At 41.4% G+C, this 19845-nt stretch overlaps 1 protein-coding gene across 1 annotated transcript in view; it reads left to right on the top strand.

Annotated features, from left to right (window-relative positions):
• LOC120541434 (stereocilin) overlaps positions 1-19845 on the top strand; it is a 77873-nt gene extending 58028 nt beyond the window's left edge. Inside the window, exons 23-27 of the mRNA XM_039773054.1 lie at positions 5917-6065; positions 8198-8295; positions 15103-15250; positions 16559-16851; positions 19823-19845. Coding sequence (XP_039628988.1) covers positions 5917-6065; positions 8198-8295; positions 15103-15250; positions 16559-16689 — 526 coding nt within the window. The 3' untranslated portion in view covers positions 16690-16851; positions 19823-19845. The remainder of the gene's footprint in view (positions 1-5916; positions 6066-8197; positions 8296-15102; positions 15251-16558; positions 16852-19822) is intronic.

Genomic DNA, 19845 nt, shown 5'->3' with positions numbered 1-19845 from the left:
ACTTTACATATTACATGGCCTTACCATTTTGTCTGAGGAAAACTTTGTTAGATATTTTTTTAATGCTAACAACAGACCAGGAGAATAACCATTTTGTAGGAAGGGGCCTGTTTTTATATTAAACATAGAAAGTGTCCAGGGAGCTGTTTTGCTGTTCACCACTGAGTAGCTGAGTTGCAAAAGTCATGTTATAAATCATATTTGAAAATTAAGGGACAAAACCAAAGCCAAAATAAAACAAAACTCAAAAATATAATTGTTTTCTAGAAAATCATTAGCTTGTGTAAGAGATTGTTCCTTTGAATACTTAAAATTTTCAATTTTCTGTTCATGGTCATCACTAGAATGATGTCACATGCCACATAACATGCGCGATCCATGGTAGCAAATGGCGCTGTCCATAAGAATTGAATTACAAAATGGTGGTGCTGATTAGAAAGTCAGTCAGTCAGTCATTTTCCAACCCGCTATATCCTAACACAGGATCACGGGGGTCTGCTGGAGTCAATCCCAGCCAGCACAGGGTGCAGGGCACACACACACACACACACACGCACACACACCAAGCACACACTAGGGACAATTTAGGATTGCCAATGCGCCTAACCTGCATGTCTTTGGACTGTGGGAGGAAACCCATGCAGACACGGGGAGAACATGCAAACTCCACAAAGGGAGGACCCGGGAAGCAGACCCAGGTCTCCTCACTGCAAGGCAGCAGCGCTACCACTGTGCCACCTTGCCGCCCTCAGAAAATACAAGTATTCCAAAATAAAGATGCGCAGGTTTACATTGAAAAAATTGTTTTGATTATTTCATGTGATTTTAATTAATTTTTTGTACACTGAATTCAAAAATGAAAAACATTTTCTCCTTAACATTTTTACCTGTTAATTATAGGTTTTTTTTATTGTTTTTGCCCTAAAATTAATCAAAGATTAATATTTCATATTAATGCTAATTTGTTTGAATTTCATATTGTCTAGTATTAAAATCTATGTTTAAAGCAAGACAGTTATTTTATTCAAAAACTAGGGGGCTTTGCCCCCTGCTTGCTTAGCTTGCCTACCCCCTCCCCCCAGGGGGCGCTACGTGCCTGCCACTTCATGTCTCTGCCTCTTGTGTTGTGGGAGGGGGAGGGGGTTGGGGCTAAACGCACGCTAAGCAGATGCGGTCAGATCAGCTGCTGGCTTGCTGCTGCTGCTATCGAGCTCCAGCTGCGTGTTCTGCTTGTTGTGCTGTGCGTCGGTCATTTAAAAGCTTGTACAGTAGCTGTCCTTTTATCTCACTGCCTTGTCTCACGGGATGTTAAAGTGTCTCTCGCAGAACGTTAAAGTGTCTCCAAGAAAATCACATATTGTCTCTTTCCAAGCCTTCCAAGATTTTTTTTTTATAATTGAGAGATAAGGTCTGAGTCTAGCTGTAACTGAACACGGTGAGGAGTCAGCAGAAGGCAGCAGCATGTGAGGCCCTTTGAAGCCCAGGCTTTCTCTATGAGGGGCTTCATCAGCTTCAGAAGGACTGGCCAGCTAGAGAAAACATCATAAGACCCAGCTTGGTAGGTCAGATAAAGTGCTGCTACCATGGCTTCAATATGAGTGGAAGTCAAATTATTTCTATCTATACTAATAAAAGGCAAAGCCCTCACTGACTGACTGACTGACTGATTCACTCACTCACTCATCACTTATTCTCCAACTTTTCGTGTAGGTAGAAGGCTGAAATTTGGCAGGCTCATTCCTTACAGTCTTTAAAATGTAGCTTGCCCGAAACCACTCCAGTAGTGCTCAATGTATCTTTACTTCTTAAAACGCTAATGTTTTACTGTTTAATAACTTATAGACTAAATTTTATTTTTGTCCCTTGCACTCAGTGAGCGAGGCCAATGGGTGATCAGATATATATATATATATATATATATATATATATATATATATATATATATATATATATATATATATATACACACACACATACATACATACATACACACACACACATATATACAGTAATCCCTCCTCGATCTCGGGGGTTGCGTTTCAGAACCCCCCGCGATAGATGAAAATCCGCGAAGTAGAGCCCATATGTTTGTATGGTTATTTTTATATGCTTTAAGCCCTTATAAACTCTCCCTACCGTTAACATTATTAGAGCCCTCTTGATATGAAATAACACCCTTTGTCAAAAGTTTAAACTGTGCTCCATGACAAGACAGAGATGACAGTTCTTTCTCACAATTAAAAGAATTCAAACATATCTTCCTCTTCAAAGAATGTGTGTCAGGTGCAGAGAATGTCGGAGAGAGAGAGCGCGCGACAGAAAAGCAAACAATCAAAAAATCAATACGTGCTTTTGGGCTTTTAAGTATGCCGAAGCACCACGATAAGGTGGCATTTTTTTAGAGGAGCGTCCGTATCCTCTAGGCAAACAGCCTCTGTGCAAACAGCCCCTCTGCTCACATCTCCTCCGTCAGGCACAGTGAATGTCAGAGAGAGAGAAAAGCAAACAATCAAGCACCGCGCGGGAAGCATATCGTATATCATTGAGGAGTTTTAGTTAATATGTAATACATGCTCTGATTGGGTAGCTTCTAAGCCATCCGCCAATAGCGTCCCTTGTATGAAAACAACTGGGCAAACAAACTGAGGAAGCATGTAACCTAAATTAAAAGACCCATTGTCCGCAGAAATCCGCGAACCAGGGAAAAATCTGTGATATATATTTAGATATGCTTACATTTAAAATCCGCGATAGAGTGAAGCCGCGAAAGTCGAAGCGCAATGTAGCGAGGGATTACTGTATATATATATTTGTGTGTGTGTGTATATATAATGTAGATATGTACTCAAACTGATTATGACAGCAGCAATCCAAGCTATGAGAAAACAATAAAAAGGAGGTGTGTCAGACGTTGCGGTACATTTTCTGATGCAGCTAGACGAAAACAACTTTGTGACGCTGCCGCCAAATACTCGCAGAAAAATCCACAAGTTAATAGACACACTGTCGCTAAATACTCACAGGCAAATCCACAACTTAATAGAGACGCTGCCGCTAAATACTCGCATAGCAATTTGGGTAGTGAACACTTCGATGAATGAAACCTGTTATCTTTACAATGGTTGGCAAACACGGAATGTAACTTGAACACAACACATTTTCCAAATACCAACCTTATTGAAAGAAATAATAATAATCAAATCCTTGATGACAACAACACTCATAACAGTGACAAAACAATTACTTTGACAATCATGTTACGTTATTTTTAAAGTGTTTCCTTTTCTTTTTCATAACTTCTTTAACACACTACTTCTCTGCTACGAAACGCGGGTATTCTGCTAGTATATATATAAATGGCACAAGAGGAAATGACGTCATCATAGCGGGACTGTCAGTGACGTTGTCGGGAGGGAGGCGGAAGTGATGGTGGAAATCAGCCATGATGAGTCCTGAAACGGGGTAGGGTGTGTTTATTTTCCATCTTTACTTCTAAAGAAAAATAAAGAGCGATGTTGGTACTCCTTCGCAACCCCTTATCTCGCGAGTATTCACTCACCTTAGGGTTTGCTGGCTGCCTCCTACTTGCACGTGCATGACAATAAATAAATAACAAAATGAATATACAGTGATCCCTCGTTATATCACACTTTGACTTTCGCGGCTTCACTCTATCGCGATTTTTTTCTCATACACGCTTACGTCACTACGCATGCACTTTCTGAGAACTTTTATCTAAGCCCTACGATGGCTCCTAAACGTGTTGCTTTTTCTAAGCCTTCTGACAATAAAACTAAGCGCCGGAAGAAGATGCTTACTATCCAGGAGAAGGTGAAACTCTTGGATATGATTAAAGATGGCAATACCCTACAAAAGCCTCCTCACGCATATGAAAAGACAGCGCCAGCAACTGCCTATCAAAATGTTCTTCAGCCGCGCACCCAGACACCCACTGCCTACTCCTAATACTCCTTCAGCGGAAGAAGACAACAACACACCTGCTGAAGATACTGCACCACCTCTGAAGACTCTCCTACTGAGGTCGTGCCTTCATAGGTTAATGGTTGTGTGCAATTAAATGTACAGTACAATAATCTACTATATAAAAGCATTCGGGATTGTCCTTCCGTCCCGTGAGTGCAAAGCGTAGCGGTATTCCGCTTATTACAGACTTACTACTTGCGGCTTGAGTGCGAGCGCGCGATGTGAGCAGAGTTCTGTTGCTCTCATCGTTCCCTTGCTTTTGTGCGCGATGCGCTGGAAAAATAGACAAAATTATGTCTCTGGAAATAATTAATGTTGATGGAGTACAAATGCTTCACCGCATAGTAAATATCAGGGGAGATGGTGCTTGCTTATTCTCATCTATAGCTTATTTAGTGCATGAAACTCCGTCTTTAGCGGTACAGATTCGGGCTGACGTACGACTTTGGACAGGCACTTGAGGGGATAAAAAAAAACGTAGGTTTTCGGAAGAAGTTATGAATGGGCACTTTGATGTTCTCATTCCCTACACTTACATGCCTGATGTACACATGGAGCGCACAAAAATTGAGGATAAAAGTCGGTCGCCTTAAAAGGCGAGTGTGCCTAGTAATATGATATTTGTAACGTCTAATATGTCTTATTTTCTCTTATTTTGTCTAATATATTGGGTAATACGTGTGTAATGGTGACTAAAGGGTGTTATTTCATGTCTACAGGGCTCTAATAATGTTAAAAAAATGTATTTAGAAGGTCGTAAACAGGTTTTCTATACTCTAACTGCGAAAATATTCGATTTATAAATAAAGAATCCTACTTCGCGAAAATTCATTTATCTCGGTAGAGTCTGAAACGGATTAACCGTGATAAACGAGGGTTCACTGTATATACTAACTGTGTAAGAAACTATTATATACTACCTGCTAGAAACTATTGAAATTGTCGGAAAAAAAATTGAAAAGCAGAGTCTGTGGTTTTGTCTTGCCGATGTGCTCGCTCCCCTTGTCTCTCAGTGGCTAAGTAAGTTTCTCTCTCCTCTGAGGTTTTGTTTTGCCGATGTGCTTGCCTCACTTTTGTATTAGTGGCTAAGCGACTTTGTCTTTTGTTGCCAGTTTCACTTTGGTGACGCAGTCACTTTCTTTCAGCTTCATGCTGTAGCCTCTGCTGTAGCCTCACATTTCTTTCTTCTTCCGACTCGCTAACTTGGGGCCGCCTTGCCAGCTCTTTGAGCTTCATGCTGTAGCCTTGCACTTCTGGGCCGGACAGACAGATACACACACTTCCACACGTACACATTTATATATATATATATATACAGGTATATATATATATATATAAAGTATATACAGTATATGAGTGTATATATAGATATATTTATTTTATATATAGTATATTTTAATTTGTGAAAGTTTGCGATTCCTGTTTTTTTCACAATAGCATTTTTCTAGCTTGATTTTTGTACAATGTTTTGAATATAAGAGCGCTTGCCTGCAGAATGTGTGTCTTCTGTAGTACTGCTTACAGATTTCAATAAAAATCTTCTTACATGTGTTTTACACCTTCGCCTTGCCCAGGTGTGTATCTCAGGACAGTTTTGTGCTGCCAGTCACTCTATCAGTCACTTCTATTTCTCACCAATGAAGGTGACACAAAGAGGCTGTGCTGCGCCTGCTCACACTTCTGACATCGAGGGCATCATATACTTTACAGAACGTGTGCCACTGTGTTTTTTAAATGACTTGAGCTAAAGCATGCTGCTCACGAGTTAAAATAAGATTTGAATTTCACACTTTCTGTGAAGTGCGTGATGAGGTTTCTATGGCCATTTAAAATTTTGACACCTTTACACAAAGTTGTTCTGTTATCTGAGAAGAAAGATCCTTGATGATTTTTAGTGATCCTCTATTTCTTTTTCTCTATGATGTTTGTCAGCAAGTCAGCTCTGTTCCTTGGAGAACTGAATTTGGGATGCTCTGAGCTTCAGGCTGAGGCACTGACCACAAGAATTATGCTGTCAGATGCCTTTGGACCAGTCAGTGAGTGGGGTCCAGAAATTTTCACGGAAATTGGCACTCTTGCAGGTAGGCACCTTGTGTGTTTTCATAATGATGCCTTCAAGTTACCACAGTTAGCCAAAGTAGGCAACATTATGCTACATCTGTGACATGTACACTTGAACCCCACCAGCTCCAGCACAGACTACAGGACTGTATTCTCTGTATGAGTGTAGGATCAAGAACATTGGTTTTCCTTTGATGGTAGGTCTACCAGTAAATAATGGGACTCACCTTATCACTCTGAGGTTAGTTGTAGCTCATGGGAGACGGTGATGCAGTTGTTTTTTTTGGCCCAACAGCAAGTCCTTTGGGCTTCAGATCTCACAGTATGAATATAAGGAGCTGCTCAGTCAATCACGCTCCTACGTTGTTACAGTATCTCATCCAGGTTTCAACTACACTGCTCGACAGTTTGTTTAAGATTCTCATGACTCTTTGTGTGAAGAAATGCAATCTAGCTTCAGTTTTAAACAAAGCTTTTTTTAATTTCCTCAAGTAAATTATTTACTCTTTAATTGAACAGACTTTTCACAATGTTCAACTCAAGCACAACACGAGATGTTTAACTCTCCCATATGTATTGGTCTATTATAACACAACTGCCAAAAGCAGGGGTCCTCAACTCCGGTCCTGGAAGGCCCCAGTGACTGCAGGTTCTAACCCTTTTCTTAATTAGTGACGTGTTTTTGCTGCTAATTAACTTCTTTTGAATTTATTTTAATTGACTTGTTTTTTAAAATGTATTCATCGTTCCTCTGAATTGCCTCATTTCTTTCCTTAAACAGAAATGAAATGTGAAGCGAGTGAGTCAACAGAAGACCAACTAGCTCAGGGCCTCAAACTCCAACCAATTTCAGTCCAAGCAGCTGCCTATTTAGGTGCCGATTCTTGTTGTTAAGTAAACCCGTTCTTTAATTCCATGGCTTGTTGACGCTCTCATTGTGCAATAGCAGACATTTCTAAAATTTGTGATTTTCTCTTTTCAAAGAGCACTGTTAAAATGTTTTGTGGACCTGAGCAGATCAGCATTCCTGAGACCTTCATCTTTCTTTATTTTTAGATATTATAAAATCGACAAGTTGGGCTGGCACCCTGCCCGAGGTTTGTTTCCTGCCTTGTGCCCTGTGTTGGCTGGGATTGACTCCAGCAGACCCCCGTGACCCTGTAGTTAGGATATAGCGGGTTGGATAATGGATGGATGGATGGATGGATGATCGACAATGTTGGTCATGTTTTGGTTCATTTTATATGCAGTGGGTAGCACTGCTGCCTCGCAGTTAGGAGACCCGGGTTCGCTTCCCGGGTCCTCCCTGCGTGGAGTTTGCATGTTCTCCCCGTGTCTGCGTGGGTTTCCTCCCATAGTCCAAAGACATGCAGGTGAGGTGCATTGGCGATTCTAAATTGTCCCGTGTGTGTGCTTGGTGTGTGTGTGTATGTGTGTGTGTGAGCGCCCTGCTGTGGGCTGGGGCCCTGCCTGTGGTTTGTTTCCTGCCTTGTGCCCTGTGTTGGCTGGGATTGACTTCAGCAGACCCCCGTGACCCTGTAGTTAGGATATAGCGGGTTAGATAATAGATGGATGGATGGATGGATGAAACAATTAAGGGGTCTGAATCTTCAAGAGCAAGTCAAATAAAATGAATTCAAAAGAAGTTAATTGGCAGCAAAAAGAGGTCACTAATTAAGAAAAGGGCTAGAATGAAAACCTGCGGCCCTCCAGGACAGGAGTTGGGGACCCCTGGCCTAAAGGGTCACCTGACTTCGACAAATGATTTCCTTATGGTATTTTTCTCTTTTTCATTAACTGCTAATTGACTTATTTGTTTAATGATAAAAAAGTATTACATACTTCTGTAAATTTTGGGAGGTAAGGACTCCTTAGTAAAGATGAAAAAATAATTGCAGTTTTGGAACAAGTTAGTATTCTTCAACATTCCTAACAAATATTAGGCCACTTCTTACACGTGAAACTTCCAGTGGTAGGGCTGTTTTGCTACCTACAATTAATTAGCTATTTGAACGTTTTTTTTTCCCGATTATTTTACACATTTCTCAATCTCATAATAATTATGTGCAGAATTTCATTTGTCTGTATAAGTACATTCAGGCTGTTTGTGATATCTTCACCCTCACTCCCTTGTGATACTCTCTCTTCACAGCTGGATTACCAGATGTGGTGTTGTCCTCCTTAATCAGAGAACAGTTTGAAGGTTTGACCCCAGCTGCTATTGGTCTCATGCCCGCAAGCAAGTTTGCAGTAAGTAAAGATTGTAAAGACTAATGTTAAACTATTTTTTAAGTATATTAAAAAAAAAAACTGCCGAATTGTAAGAAAAAATAGAGATAAGAAAGATGTGACCACAGTGGAAGAAATAAAGTGTCTGGAAGAGTGATGAAAGGACTGAATATCTGAGGGAAGCCATTAGAGGATTTAAGAAAACTAGCTGATGCCCGCAGTAGCATATGGCGGTGTAAGAATAGGAGCGGAAAACGGTGAGAAAGGAACTCAGAAATGAAGAAGAAAGAAATACTTTGTGAAAGACGTAGTTGTGAATAGGTGTTTGGTAGTCCGACGGAGGAATAGGATTCGAGAAAAGTGGTGTGGGGGTGTATGGGAGGCTGCAGGCACCGTGGGGAAGGGTTTGGAAAAGGACGAACAGGAATTGAGAAATGCCGTGTTGGCGGTTTTGAAGAGGAAGCAGGACGAACCGAGGAGCGGAGAACGCGGTAGTCTGAAGGAGGAATAGCAATCGAGAAAAGTTGGGTGGGCATAGACATACAGTATATAGATAGACGCCGCATTCACTGTGTTGCCCAGTTGACACGATTTGTCAGTGCGTCCACCCTATTGCGAGTGGCAAAAGTACCATTTAAACTAATACAGGTAGACGTGGAAACCAGGTTTTCTGATGAAAAAACAATAAAACAGTATCGCTTACATACAACAGATTTTGGTAAATCATTTCCATGCAATTATTTATATGTATTTATACACTAATAATGGCAATTATTAAATAATAATAATTATTATTATTATTAAATAATTCCTCCCATATAAGTAACATTTCTCAGGCTGCCTTCTTCCATCTCTGAAACATTTCTAGACTTCGTCTGTTCTTACGCAGCACAGTACTGAAGTATTGGTTAATGCCAGAGTCATCTCACGTATAGATTACTGTAATGCTATTCTATCTGGCTTCCCACAAAAACATGTCCATCGCTTACAACTTGTTCAAAATTCTGCTGCCAGGATAATAACCTGCTGTTCTAAATCCACTGAACATACTACACCTATTCTCTCTCAACTTCACTGGCTCCCTGTTCACTACACTAAATACCGCTCTTAACATTTAAAGCTCTCCACAACCTCACTGATCTCCTACAGACTTGCAGATCCTCATCTGCAGCTCGACTTTCTGTACCACACATCAGACTCAGCCCAGCCAGAAGTAAATAGCTGAACACCCATAAGAGTAGGAAATGGCTGATGGGCACTTCACTGTTACAAATAAACTAAACTAAACTGAAAAGAATGTGACACCATGACTTGCCTGCCCTGTACAGGATAATGAACTCCCGTATTTACTTTGAAGAAGTTAACATATTTTAAATAATGTTTAGGCTCATTATGTTTGTTGACACATCGGGAAGAAGAGCTGCAATCATGTGCTGATGATTACATTTAAGCGACGGGGGATTTTAATCAATTCTTGCGAAATGACCGTGGAGGCTTCAATGAACTTCAATAACTTTTTAATAACAAACGACAACACATTACAACACATGCGCTTGACTGTGAACCATGTGGCGTAACATCAAGTGCTTCCCCTTTTTATACTTGACCCACCTCCAGTCCATCCTTTTAATCACTTGCCGTAAAACACTTGGTGAATACGCTGTGCTCCTTTCACTTACCATATATGACAGTTATTAGATTAACTTACTGGCTGCCATTTGGGATGTAGGAACAGGTGGCCATTGACCATTTTTTAGGCTTTCTGCAGCACATGAGATGTCCTCTGGACAATCTGTGAAGTTTCCTTGAACTCCTGGAGATCACTAGTCGAATGCTCAACAGTTTGAAGCTGTGGCTGTCAATGAACCCAATTTGGAAGAGAAAGCCTCACTTCAAAAACTGAATCTCAGTGCCTATACTCTTGGAATGTGACATTTTATCACCCCAGACAAATCAGACCATTTCTCTATGATGGAAGGAGCCTAACACACAAAACAAGTCAAGGAAAACAATGCGGTACCACTGACATGATCCACCACAATATTTTTCAGTTAAACACGAGCAATGGGAACCAAAATCTACACAGCATCAGACATTCCGTTAAAGGCATGGAATTGTAAAAACTGCTTTATCTGTGTCAGGATAACTCAAAATACTTAACAAACTGCCAGCTTGACTTATTGCAGTGTAACAAGCTAATGGATATGTTTGTCAGGTTAACTGACTTTTACAAGATTTTGCCTAAAATATAAACAGTGGAGCATTCAGTATCAGTGTAATGCTAAATTCTCTTTTGCACAGTTAAGCAATGGAGCAAGAATATGTGAGCTGAATGAGACAAAAAGCGAAGCTTGCAAAAAATAAAATAATAAAAATGAAAAAGCTTTTAAAATCGAAATAACTCCAGAAAACCTCTAAACCAATCACCCTGATCAATATTCCATGTTTACTTGTCTCACCTGCCTTGTACCCTGTCTTTAATGTCAACATAAAAGAAGTTGTTTTATTTTTGGAATTTTTGTGTGTATCTATAAATTGTATCGCTCCATTTTTTAAAACAAGTGTGCTTCAATTACATTGCTGCAAGGGTAATGACAAAAAACATGAGCTAAACAAGATGGGAGGCTTAGCAAAATCAGAAGCAGTGATTAATTGGTTGATTGATTGCCGTCAGTTCATCCATTTGTTTCCAAACAATAATAATTGAATTTCTGTCATAATAAAGGTACTAAGATGCATACGGTTAGATTCCTTCTTGCTTTATATGTAAGTTTCGGTATCTTTTCGGTTGTAAACTTTGCACCTTTTATTCTCTATTCAAAATTGTCACATTCCTTTGTTTTGATGTTTACTAGGGGCTTTGCCCCCTGCTCAGTTTGCTCGCCAACCCCCCTGCCTGCACTACACGCCAGCAAATTCCCATCTCTGCCGCTCGCAAACAACATTTTTAATTCTCGTGGATAGGACTCTTCATTGGGAAGAAACACTACTTTTCCCTGAGGGGGACATGAATTAGACGATCTACAAGTCTCCGACTTAAAGTTTAAAGCCAAACAATATCTACATACTTCTGTCAAATAACCTATGCCCATATATTTAATCTCTTTTCACTTTTACATTATCGTCAATATCACATTGAATTTTGATTCCGTGTTTGGAATTACATCTTGACAACGCAACGTATAACTGCCCATGAGTGAATATCGTTTCTTTCTCTCTACACAAACTGTGTCTGACAATAGCATTCACACAAATGAGAAATGATTGAACTGTGTGCATGGTTGTAAATGTTTTAGATGTCGGCAGGACTTTTCCAAATCTTTTTGTATAAAGTCTTGTCTCGCAGGGCTTGAAATTTTCTCTCACGGGATTTCACATTCACTAAACAACCAATCTTTTTAATTCTCGCAGATGCGCCTCTTCATTGGGAAGAAACACTACTTTTCCCTGATGGCAACACGAATTAGACGATCTACAAGTCTCCGACTTAAAATTTAAATCTGAACAATATATTCAGTCTCTTTTCGCTGTTCTGTTATTTCACCAAGTAATAATTTCCGTTTGTTTGCGGTAATGCAATCTTTACCATCATTTTTATGAGACTGTCAAATTTTCGTACTTCCATTATCTCTAACCTGCTCTGCATGTGTATTGCGCCAACGATTTTGAATTCTTTTCGGCATTCTACTTTGTCATCTACTCTATACTTTTTATTTCCAGCCCCAGGCGTGGTTAAATCTCTTGGCACAAAGTCTCATCTCGTGGAACGTAAAAGCGTCTCTCTGAGAAAGTCACGTCTCGTCACCCTAGATTTTTTATTATAATAGAGAGATTTTGGGATAAAGTTGGCCATTTCAATATCAATTACAATAATTTGCTCGGAAACAAAAAATGCCACCAACTCATCAGGAGAAGAGCAAAATAAAATCAGAGTTAAATGTCAGACGAGGGCTGTTATTTAAATCTAACAAATTTTTAGTCATTTTGGAGTTTCCCATCCCTGCAGTAATCCCAGAGAGAATCCCTGAACTTCTCTCAACTTGCTGTTTCTTTGTCTTACCACTCACTTACTTCGAGAGATGGGTTGCATGAGGTTATAAAGGAAGATCGAACCTTCTCCTGATTGGATTAAAGTCACCTTTAGTTACAAAATCATTGTCTTTCAATAGGTGGGTTCTTCTGTCCAGTTTAGTCACCATCTCTTGAATTATAGGTCTTTATCTTTGCTTGAGTCAATTTCACATCTTCTGGCTCAAGATGTCTGCAAAGGGGCCTCTGGAGAGATGTTGATGACACACTTCGTTTATCAGATGAAGTCCTGGCAGATTCTGGTCAAAGCCATAATTCAGTCACTTAGTTTGGGATGCAAGTGGAGGTTTTGTGCAGCTGGATGCCCACATCCCTGTTAAATCTGCTTTCTTAACAGGCCTGGCGTGCCATAAAATCCTAGTAGAATGGCCAATGCCCACTTTGTCCTACAATGCCCCATCCTAGACTGAGACCAAGAGCTTGTTTAAACAAGAGTGCCTCAAGTTCCTGCTCTAATCGGCCTCATGCTTACACAATTATGGGGCCCTGCCATTCTGGGACTTCACAGCTAGAGGACAGATATAATAAAGGAATAATAAAGAATCATTACCAAATAAAGAAAATGAGGAAAAGATCAGTAAAATAAGCAAAACAAAAAAAGAATATAAATAAATAAGACAATTAAAAAAGTGAAAAGAATTAATTCAGAATAATAGAAAATGACCATCTATCTGCCACAGCCAGGTGTTACATGGGTGTCCTCTTGGTCTGGTACCGCTGCTTGGGTCTTGAACAATGAGGATTCTGGGGGCCGGATCACCCTTGGGGAATCACATCACATGGCCGTAGTGCCGTAACTGACGCTCCCTCACAATGCAGGTAATGTTTCTCAATCGGGACTCCGTGAACAACCGCTCATTCAACACAAAGTCAAACCAGTGGTACCCAAGGATTCTACGAAGAACGAAGAGACACAGTACTAAAAGAGTCCAGGCTTCATCTTGGGTCACTGGATAGCATCCATGTCTCGCAACCATATAGGAAAACAGGAAGCACTGGGACTCCAAGGACTTGGACCTTCGTCCTTTTGCAGAGATAGCGGGAGTGCCACACACCCCTTTCCACCAACCTCATGACCATCCATGCTTTCCCAATCCGTCTACTGACTTCATAGGAAGAATCACCAGATAGCATGAACGTCACTGCTGAAGTAACTAAATCTCTCAACAAGGTTGACACTCTCTCCGCAGACAGACACACTGCTGATTTCTGTGCCTAAAAGGTCATTAAAGGCCCGGCTCTTGGTTTTTATCAGAACACTCGCAAGCCCAGACACCAATTTATCACAAGGCCCACTCACAACATGCTGATTTAGAGTTGCCCTTTAACCTGATCTGCATGTCTTTTTGCAGTCAACAATCCTCACAGGCTTGTGGAAAATGTGAAAACTGCACAAAGTCAACACCTGGGCGTGGAAATCTCACACATGGGGTCTGTAAGGTGCCATTGCTAATGACTGCTCCACCATGCTGTCACCCATTTCAGCAAATAAATACATTTAACTCCATCTTACATAGTGCAGTACCTATTGGAAATGCCAATAAAAAATGTATTTAAAATAAAACACAATAAACTGCATATGTAGAATACTGTACATTAACATAGATATTTTAAATTTGGAAAATGTAATCATTTAGCATTTACACAAGAAAAACAAGGGGCGTTCAATTATAAACAGGAATTTTCATGCTCTGTTCTTATAAAGAGTGCAAGGTAGACCTGACTCAATAGACAAACACATGCATATATAAACTTGCCGTTAGTAGTGCTAGCCGCTCTTTCCTCCCCTTTCTGTCAGTTGTAATCAACATGTCGGAGCAGGAGGTACACAGTAGTGTTGCGCAGCGCATTATTATTACACTTTTGTCAAATGAAGGAGTCATTCCATCTCAGATTTAGACTTAAAAATCAGTTTGGGGATGAGTGTTTTTGTCAGTCTAGAGTTTGTGATTGGTGCACGTCGTTCAGAGTGGGACTATCATCTCTTTGGTCCACTTAAGGAACTTTTAGGAGGGAAGAAATTGAAGTCGAATGAGGAGGTTATTGATGCTGTGTGAGGATGGATCAACAGGCAGTCAAAAGACTTCTACTTTTCTGGGATTAAGAAGCTTCCTGAGTACTGGAACAAGTGTATTGCAGTGGCAGGAGAGTGCACAGAAAACTAGTGTGTAAGACATTTCATTATATTCAATAAATGAATTGTAACTCATAAATTCCTGTTTATATTTGAATGCCCCTCATAACTGTTGCATACAGTAGACTAGTAGAGATGTTCAAAAACGCAACCCGCTCTCTATGTGCTTCTAAGTGATACCAACCGACCGACCAACCGACCGACCGACCGACCACCACGCCTGGCTGAATGACAGACATTCTGCAGTGTTCTTGTTGACACTGGCATGCTCTCTGCTGTACTCCTCTTCATCATGGGTCCATTTCCAATACGACTCCGTGCCAGGAGCTGACTAATGTTCTGCTGTCTGTCATTTTGTTGGACTTAACTATAAACAAGCTCAATTATCTATATTGTGAAGCAACAGGCCAGTAGCAGACATTTGCGCCATGCCATCAACCTGATCCTTACTGCTTTAAGTTGAACATAAATAGTTGCCCTGCTCACGCCTCCTGTGGTAGCATTTCAAGCAGTTTTCTATTTTTTTTTTTTATATATAATTTGATTTCCTTGCTGATTAATGACATTTTCTGTTCTTCTTTTTTCTTGTTCTTCTTTTCCCTCAGGTTGTGTTCAGCCCAGTCCACCTCTCCTGGATGACTCCAGAGCAAGCGAGAGCAGTGACCCCACATCAGTGGGCCGAGTTAAACAGTGAACAGAGCCAAGCTGTCACCATGGCACAGTATGAGGGCGAGCTCATTCAAGAGCAGAGAGGTAGGGGAGCAGTTGTGTGTGATGGACAGACAGGGTCCAACGGCCGAGAGAGACAAGGCAGGCACTCCTCCTTCCATGTCTAAGCACCAAACCACAGCCTGCAAACACATTTTGCAAACTGAATCATTTACCTTAACAAATCCTTCACATTTACTTTGTTTACAGCAAGTGGCCAAAATAGATATTTGCAAATCTGTATTTCATTGAACATCATTACCAGTTTAATGGCCGTTTTCCAGGTTCACTGGTTAGCAAGCTGCCCCCAAATATTTTTCCTTAATTCTCCATAGTCCTTGGCTTCCTTTTTTTTGTCTTCTTCAACCTCCATCTCATCTTGACCTGAATCCTTCCACCACAGTGCACCACTTCACCAGGGCCATCTTAACAGCATTATAGGCCCCCAGGCAAAGCAGTGCACAGGGGTCTCTACCTACACAACCACTCTGCAAGCCACAACCGTATATACTCGCAGATAAGTTCTCCCACGGATAAGTCGGGACTTGGTTTTACTGTATAATTTCTGGTATTTTATAATGTTGGATGTATAAGTCGAATGCGGAAAACTCACACTAATGGTCCAAGAGATTATGATATGCTATTGGCCACCTGAGAGAGTAACCATTGAGCACACGGCCTTTTTTTCCTATGTGGGTGCGGCAATGCGCTGTATCAGCGCGTGCTCTTAACCTCTCTCTCTCGCTATTGTGCCTACGTGACCACACGGTAATACCCAAACTACTCCGAAGCAACGTTTGCACTGATTTGTGTTTCTTGTATCTCACACCCTCATACACCTTTATCGTAAGAGCATCTCTTATCTATGACGGATCAGAAGAAAATATGAAGCTGGTTTTAAATGAAACATCGTTGAAGTAGCAAAAGAAATTGGTAACTGCGCTTCTGCAAATAAATTGGATGCGTCTGAGAAACTGGTGCGAGACTGGAGGAAGCAAGATGTAAAAAAACAAATAAATTAAGCGTCTCATTTTAGAACGGACGTATAAGTTGCAGTCTAATTTTATGAATGATTTTTCGGGTTTCAAGACCTGACATATGTGAGTATATACGGTGAATACATAGATTAGTGTGGGGCCTCCAGGCAACTGCCCAGCGTGCCCATGTGTTAAGATGGCCCTGATCTTCACTCAATCATCTCCTTCCTTTTCTCCACACACCCAAACAACCTTAGCTTGTTTCTCCTCAGCACAACACCTATCACCTCATCACCAAGTATTTCTCCTAATGATTCTTTTCATGCCATGACACTTCACACATTCACCTGATAATTCTCATCTCTGTTCTTTTTAGATCTGATCTGCTACACGTTTTTTTTCAATCATCGGCCATGTCTCACTCCCGTATTCTACTCCTCACACAGCTTTTGTAAACTTATCTCTTCAACATCCTTGAGAAGTCAGAATGGGGGCCCACTCCTGTAATTCTTCCATGCACTTGTCACCTTCATCATCACTACTGCGCCCACACCTCTGCCTCTACTCAAACTGTCACATAAGTGGCAGAACTTCCCTACTTTCTTCAGACAACTCCATTGCCAGTTCTTAAATTTACACTTACTACCGGAGCTGAGGTGGTTACTCAAGGTAAGCAATCCTTTACAAATTGCTAATTACTTTCATCAAATTGTAAGGGAATAACTTTACTCATTACTTTCAGGAAAAAGTACTCACATTACTAATTACTTTACTTTTAAAGGTGACTCGCAAGTCTTTTAAAGCCCTTTTTCATTTACAAACCACTAAGGAGCTGAATTTTTTGGTCTGGAATAACTTTGACATGCACATCTTATCACCTTTGCTGTAAGCACACCTACCTGTAGCTGCAGCCTGTGAAACTGAGCAGTGCTGGATGTTTGTGTCTGTGATGGTGCGGGTTCTGCTCCATCTTCCCTTTTGGGAGCCTCTCCAACCCAATACCTTTGGTAATGTAACTGGATGAGCTGGTCTAACGGGGACCAACCAAACTGAGCAAGGAGATAGTGGAAAAGTGCAAACCAAACAAATCAGTGTCCAACTAGCATGCAGTGCTCAAAATCATTTCAATATATAATCCATAAAAATAGGTAAAAAAATTAATGTGTTTATAACCAGGCTAAAATGAGACTAAAAACCTGCAGCAGACATGGGTGCAAACCAGCCAAGCACAGCTCCTTCCGTGTCTCTCCAGCTCACCCATGGCTTGCTCAGCTGGAGAGACTTCAGCGGCCGCAGTCCTCACACTACCGACCCCCGTCTTGGCTGCCTGCGCCAGACCACTCGGGGTCAGTTGTCCTCCCGTCTTCCATCTCGCACATGCAGTTGTCCCTTGAATCCCTAGGGAGGACTCCACCTTGATCGAGCCCAGTCCTCCATATAGTCAGTGGGTGTGATCTGTCCCTCGAGCACCGATCCTTTGCTCCACATGGGACCCCTGATAGAGATCAATCGATATCTCTTGTGATATGTATGCTGTATATTGTCCGACCTGACGCAGACTGACACCAGAGGCATGTATAAAAACACTAAGACCTTTATTTTTCTTCAGTTGGAGGGCACATCTTCCCCGTGAACCCCCAGCCACAACACAGTCCCAAACCACAGTACAGTCACCAAGGACCTTCTTCTCTCACCACCACTCCTCCACGGCAAGCTTCATCCTCCACCTCCTGACTCTGGCCGATGAGTGGTGGTTGCTGGCTCCCTTTTATCATGCACCCGGAAGTGCTCCGGTTGGTTGATTGCTGACATCCAGATTGCACTTGTGGGTAAGGCAAAACCAATGCCCAAAAGAGGCCAGCCGCTCGTGTTGCAGCACCCCCGGTGACACCTGCGGAACTCCACAGAGCTGCATGAAACTCCAACCCCCATGAAGCCCTGGGGGAGTCCAAGGCACCGCTGCAACCCAGGGGTGCTGCCATCTAGCATCCAGGAGAAGATACTGGGCTTCCCACCCTTGCCCCCCTGGCAGATGTGGTGAAGGGGCATCCCGACCAGGCATGGGCCCCGGCCAACTGTCACACTCTTTCTCTACGGCTCTGTGGATGTAGCAACTCAATCACACACAGCAGGAAGCAATTAAGCAATTGAGAACGATCGCACCCTCACGTGTAGGTGCGACTCGCCCCAATTTCCTTATCAGCCCCTCATGGCTGCACGATCGTACCTGCGGAGACTGACACGGCCAAATGGATTATTTAAAAAAATGTCCTTTCAGTTCGAGCCGTGGACCCGTTATACCACAGTGTCACAGGCTCGATGTTGGTGGCCCATGACCACAGTATCAGCCATTCAGAGGCTGTCCTCATGGCAGCCTACCGAGCAGGGAGGAGATGGATCTGCACACTGCAGTGAGGTGTACTTGTTCTTTCACATTCTATGATTCAGTCAGTTTTGTCACGTGTGTTGCTCAGATGTCCTTTGACATTATCCTGAGCATCATGGATCCGAAAAAAGGAAATGAAATTGTTAGAAAACCGAAGGAAAGATTGAAAGAGCAATCGTTTCAATGTGAAATGTGAAGTGAACAAGCACAAGTAAACAGCTTTATTAAACAGTAATAAATGAAGGGCGGTGTCTTATTAGGATTTGTTTTGATGACTAAACATATTATTAAATCAAATTGGCCCATTTTTAAAGATTTGACTACTATGTGACCAAAACTTGGGGTCATTTTGGGCCAATTAGGCATTGCCTTTTGCAGACTGTCACCGTAACAACACGGATGTGTAGCTGTTCAAACACATACACACGCTTGATTCATTTCAATTCAAATCATCAGTGTCTTCTGTATTGGAATGCCAGCGAGGAACTTAGCAGCCAAAATCAGATGGAGAGGATCAGCAGAACTTGGAGGAAAATCGTTAAGTCTAAAACGTTGCTGAGGCCAAACCAGAAATTCCTATTAAAATGTTATCAAAACCCAAAACACTAACCAAGCTCGGAATTCAAAACACAGATTACTGTGTCCTCTTTGCATTAAACCACAACAAAAGCCAATCGCACTCATGCGTTCTTTACTTGTCCGTAATATCGGACACCATTACACAAATAGCATGGTTTATAAAAATGTTCAAAATCAGAGCCTCGGCAACCACAGGAGGTGCTGCGGAAACAGGATGACAAAAGAGTGCTGCTTAAATCGAGTCCAAAATGGTGCAGGCAGCAAAACAAAAAAATAACATTGCAAAATATTAACAAAAACTCCAGGTGCCAACAATTTCCAAATAAAGCATACAGGCGATCTCTGATGCTTCAAACTTCTAAAAATACTAAAGAAGTCCATAGGGAAAAAAAAGACTTATTATTTGACTTGTCACTACATTCATAATGGCTAACACGGTACAACGCCCTAGTACTTTAAGCAGAAGAAATATTTAAATATTGTAAAATCATAACATATACACTCTCACTGGCCACTTTATTAGGTACACCAATGGGTGCTCCGGAGCAGTGGCATGCTGGGATGTGGTATGGGCTTTACTGGTATGTGTATGTGCCAGGATATTTGATGCGTGAACATACAGACATCAAGAAGATGTTGTAGCGCCTAAGTGCCGTTGTCTGTTTCTCTTTCCAGGGAAGAGCTCCACTATGGCCCCA

Source organism: Polypterus senegalus, chromosome 12 (assembly GCF_016835505.1).
Source record: "Polypterus senegalus isolate Bchr_013 chromosome 12, ASM1683550v1, whole genome shotgun sequence".
NCBI classification, from domain to species: domain Eukaryota; kingdom Metazoa; phylum Chordata; class Cladistia; order Polypteriformes; family Polypteridae; genus Polypterus; species Polypterus senegalus.
The sequence above is the reverse complement of the archived record's forward strand: the minus strand, read 5'-3'. Positions and strand labels throughout refer to the sequence as shown.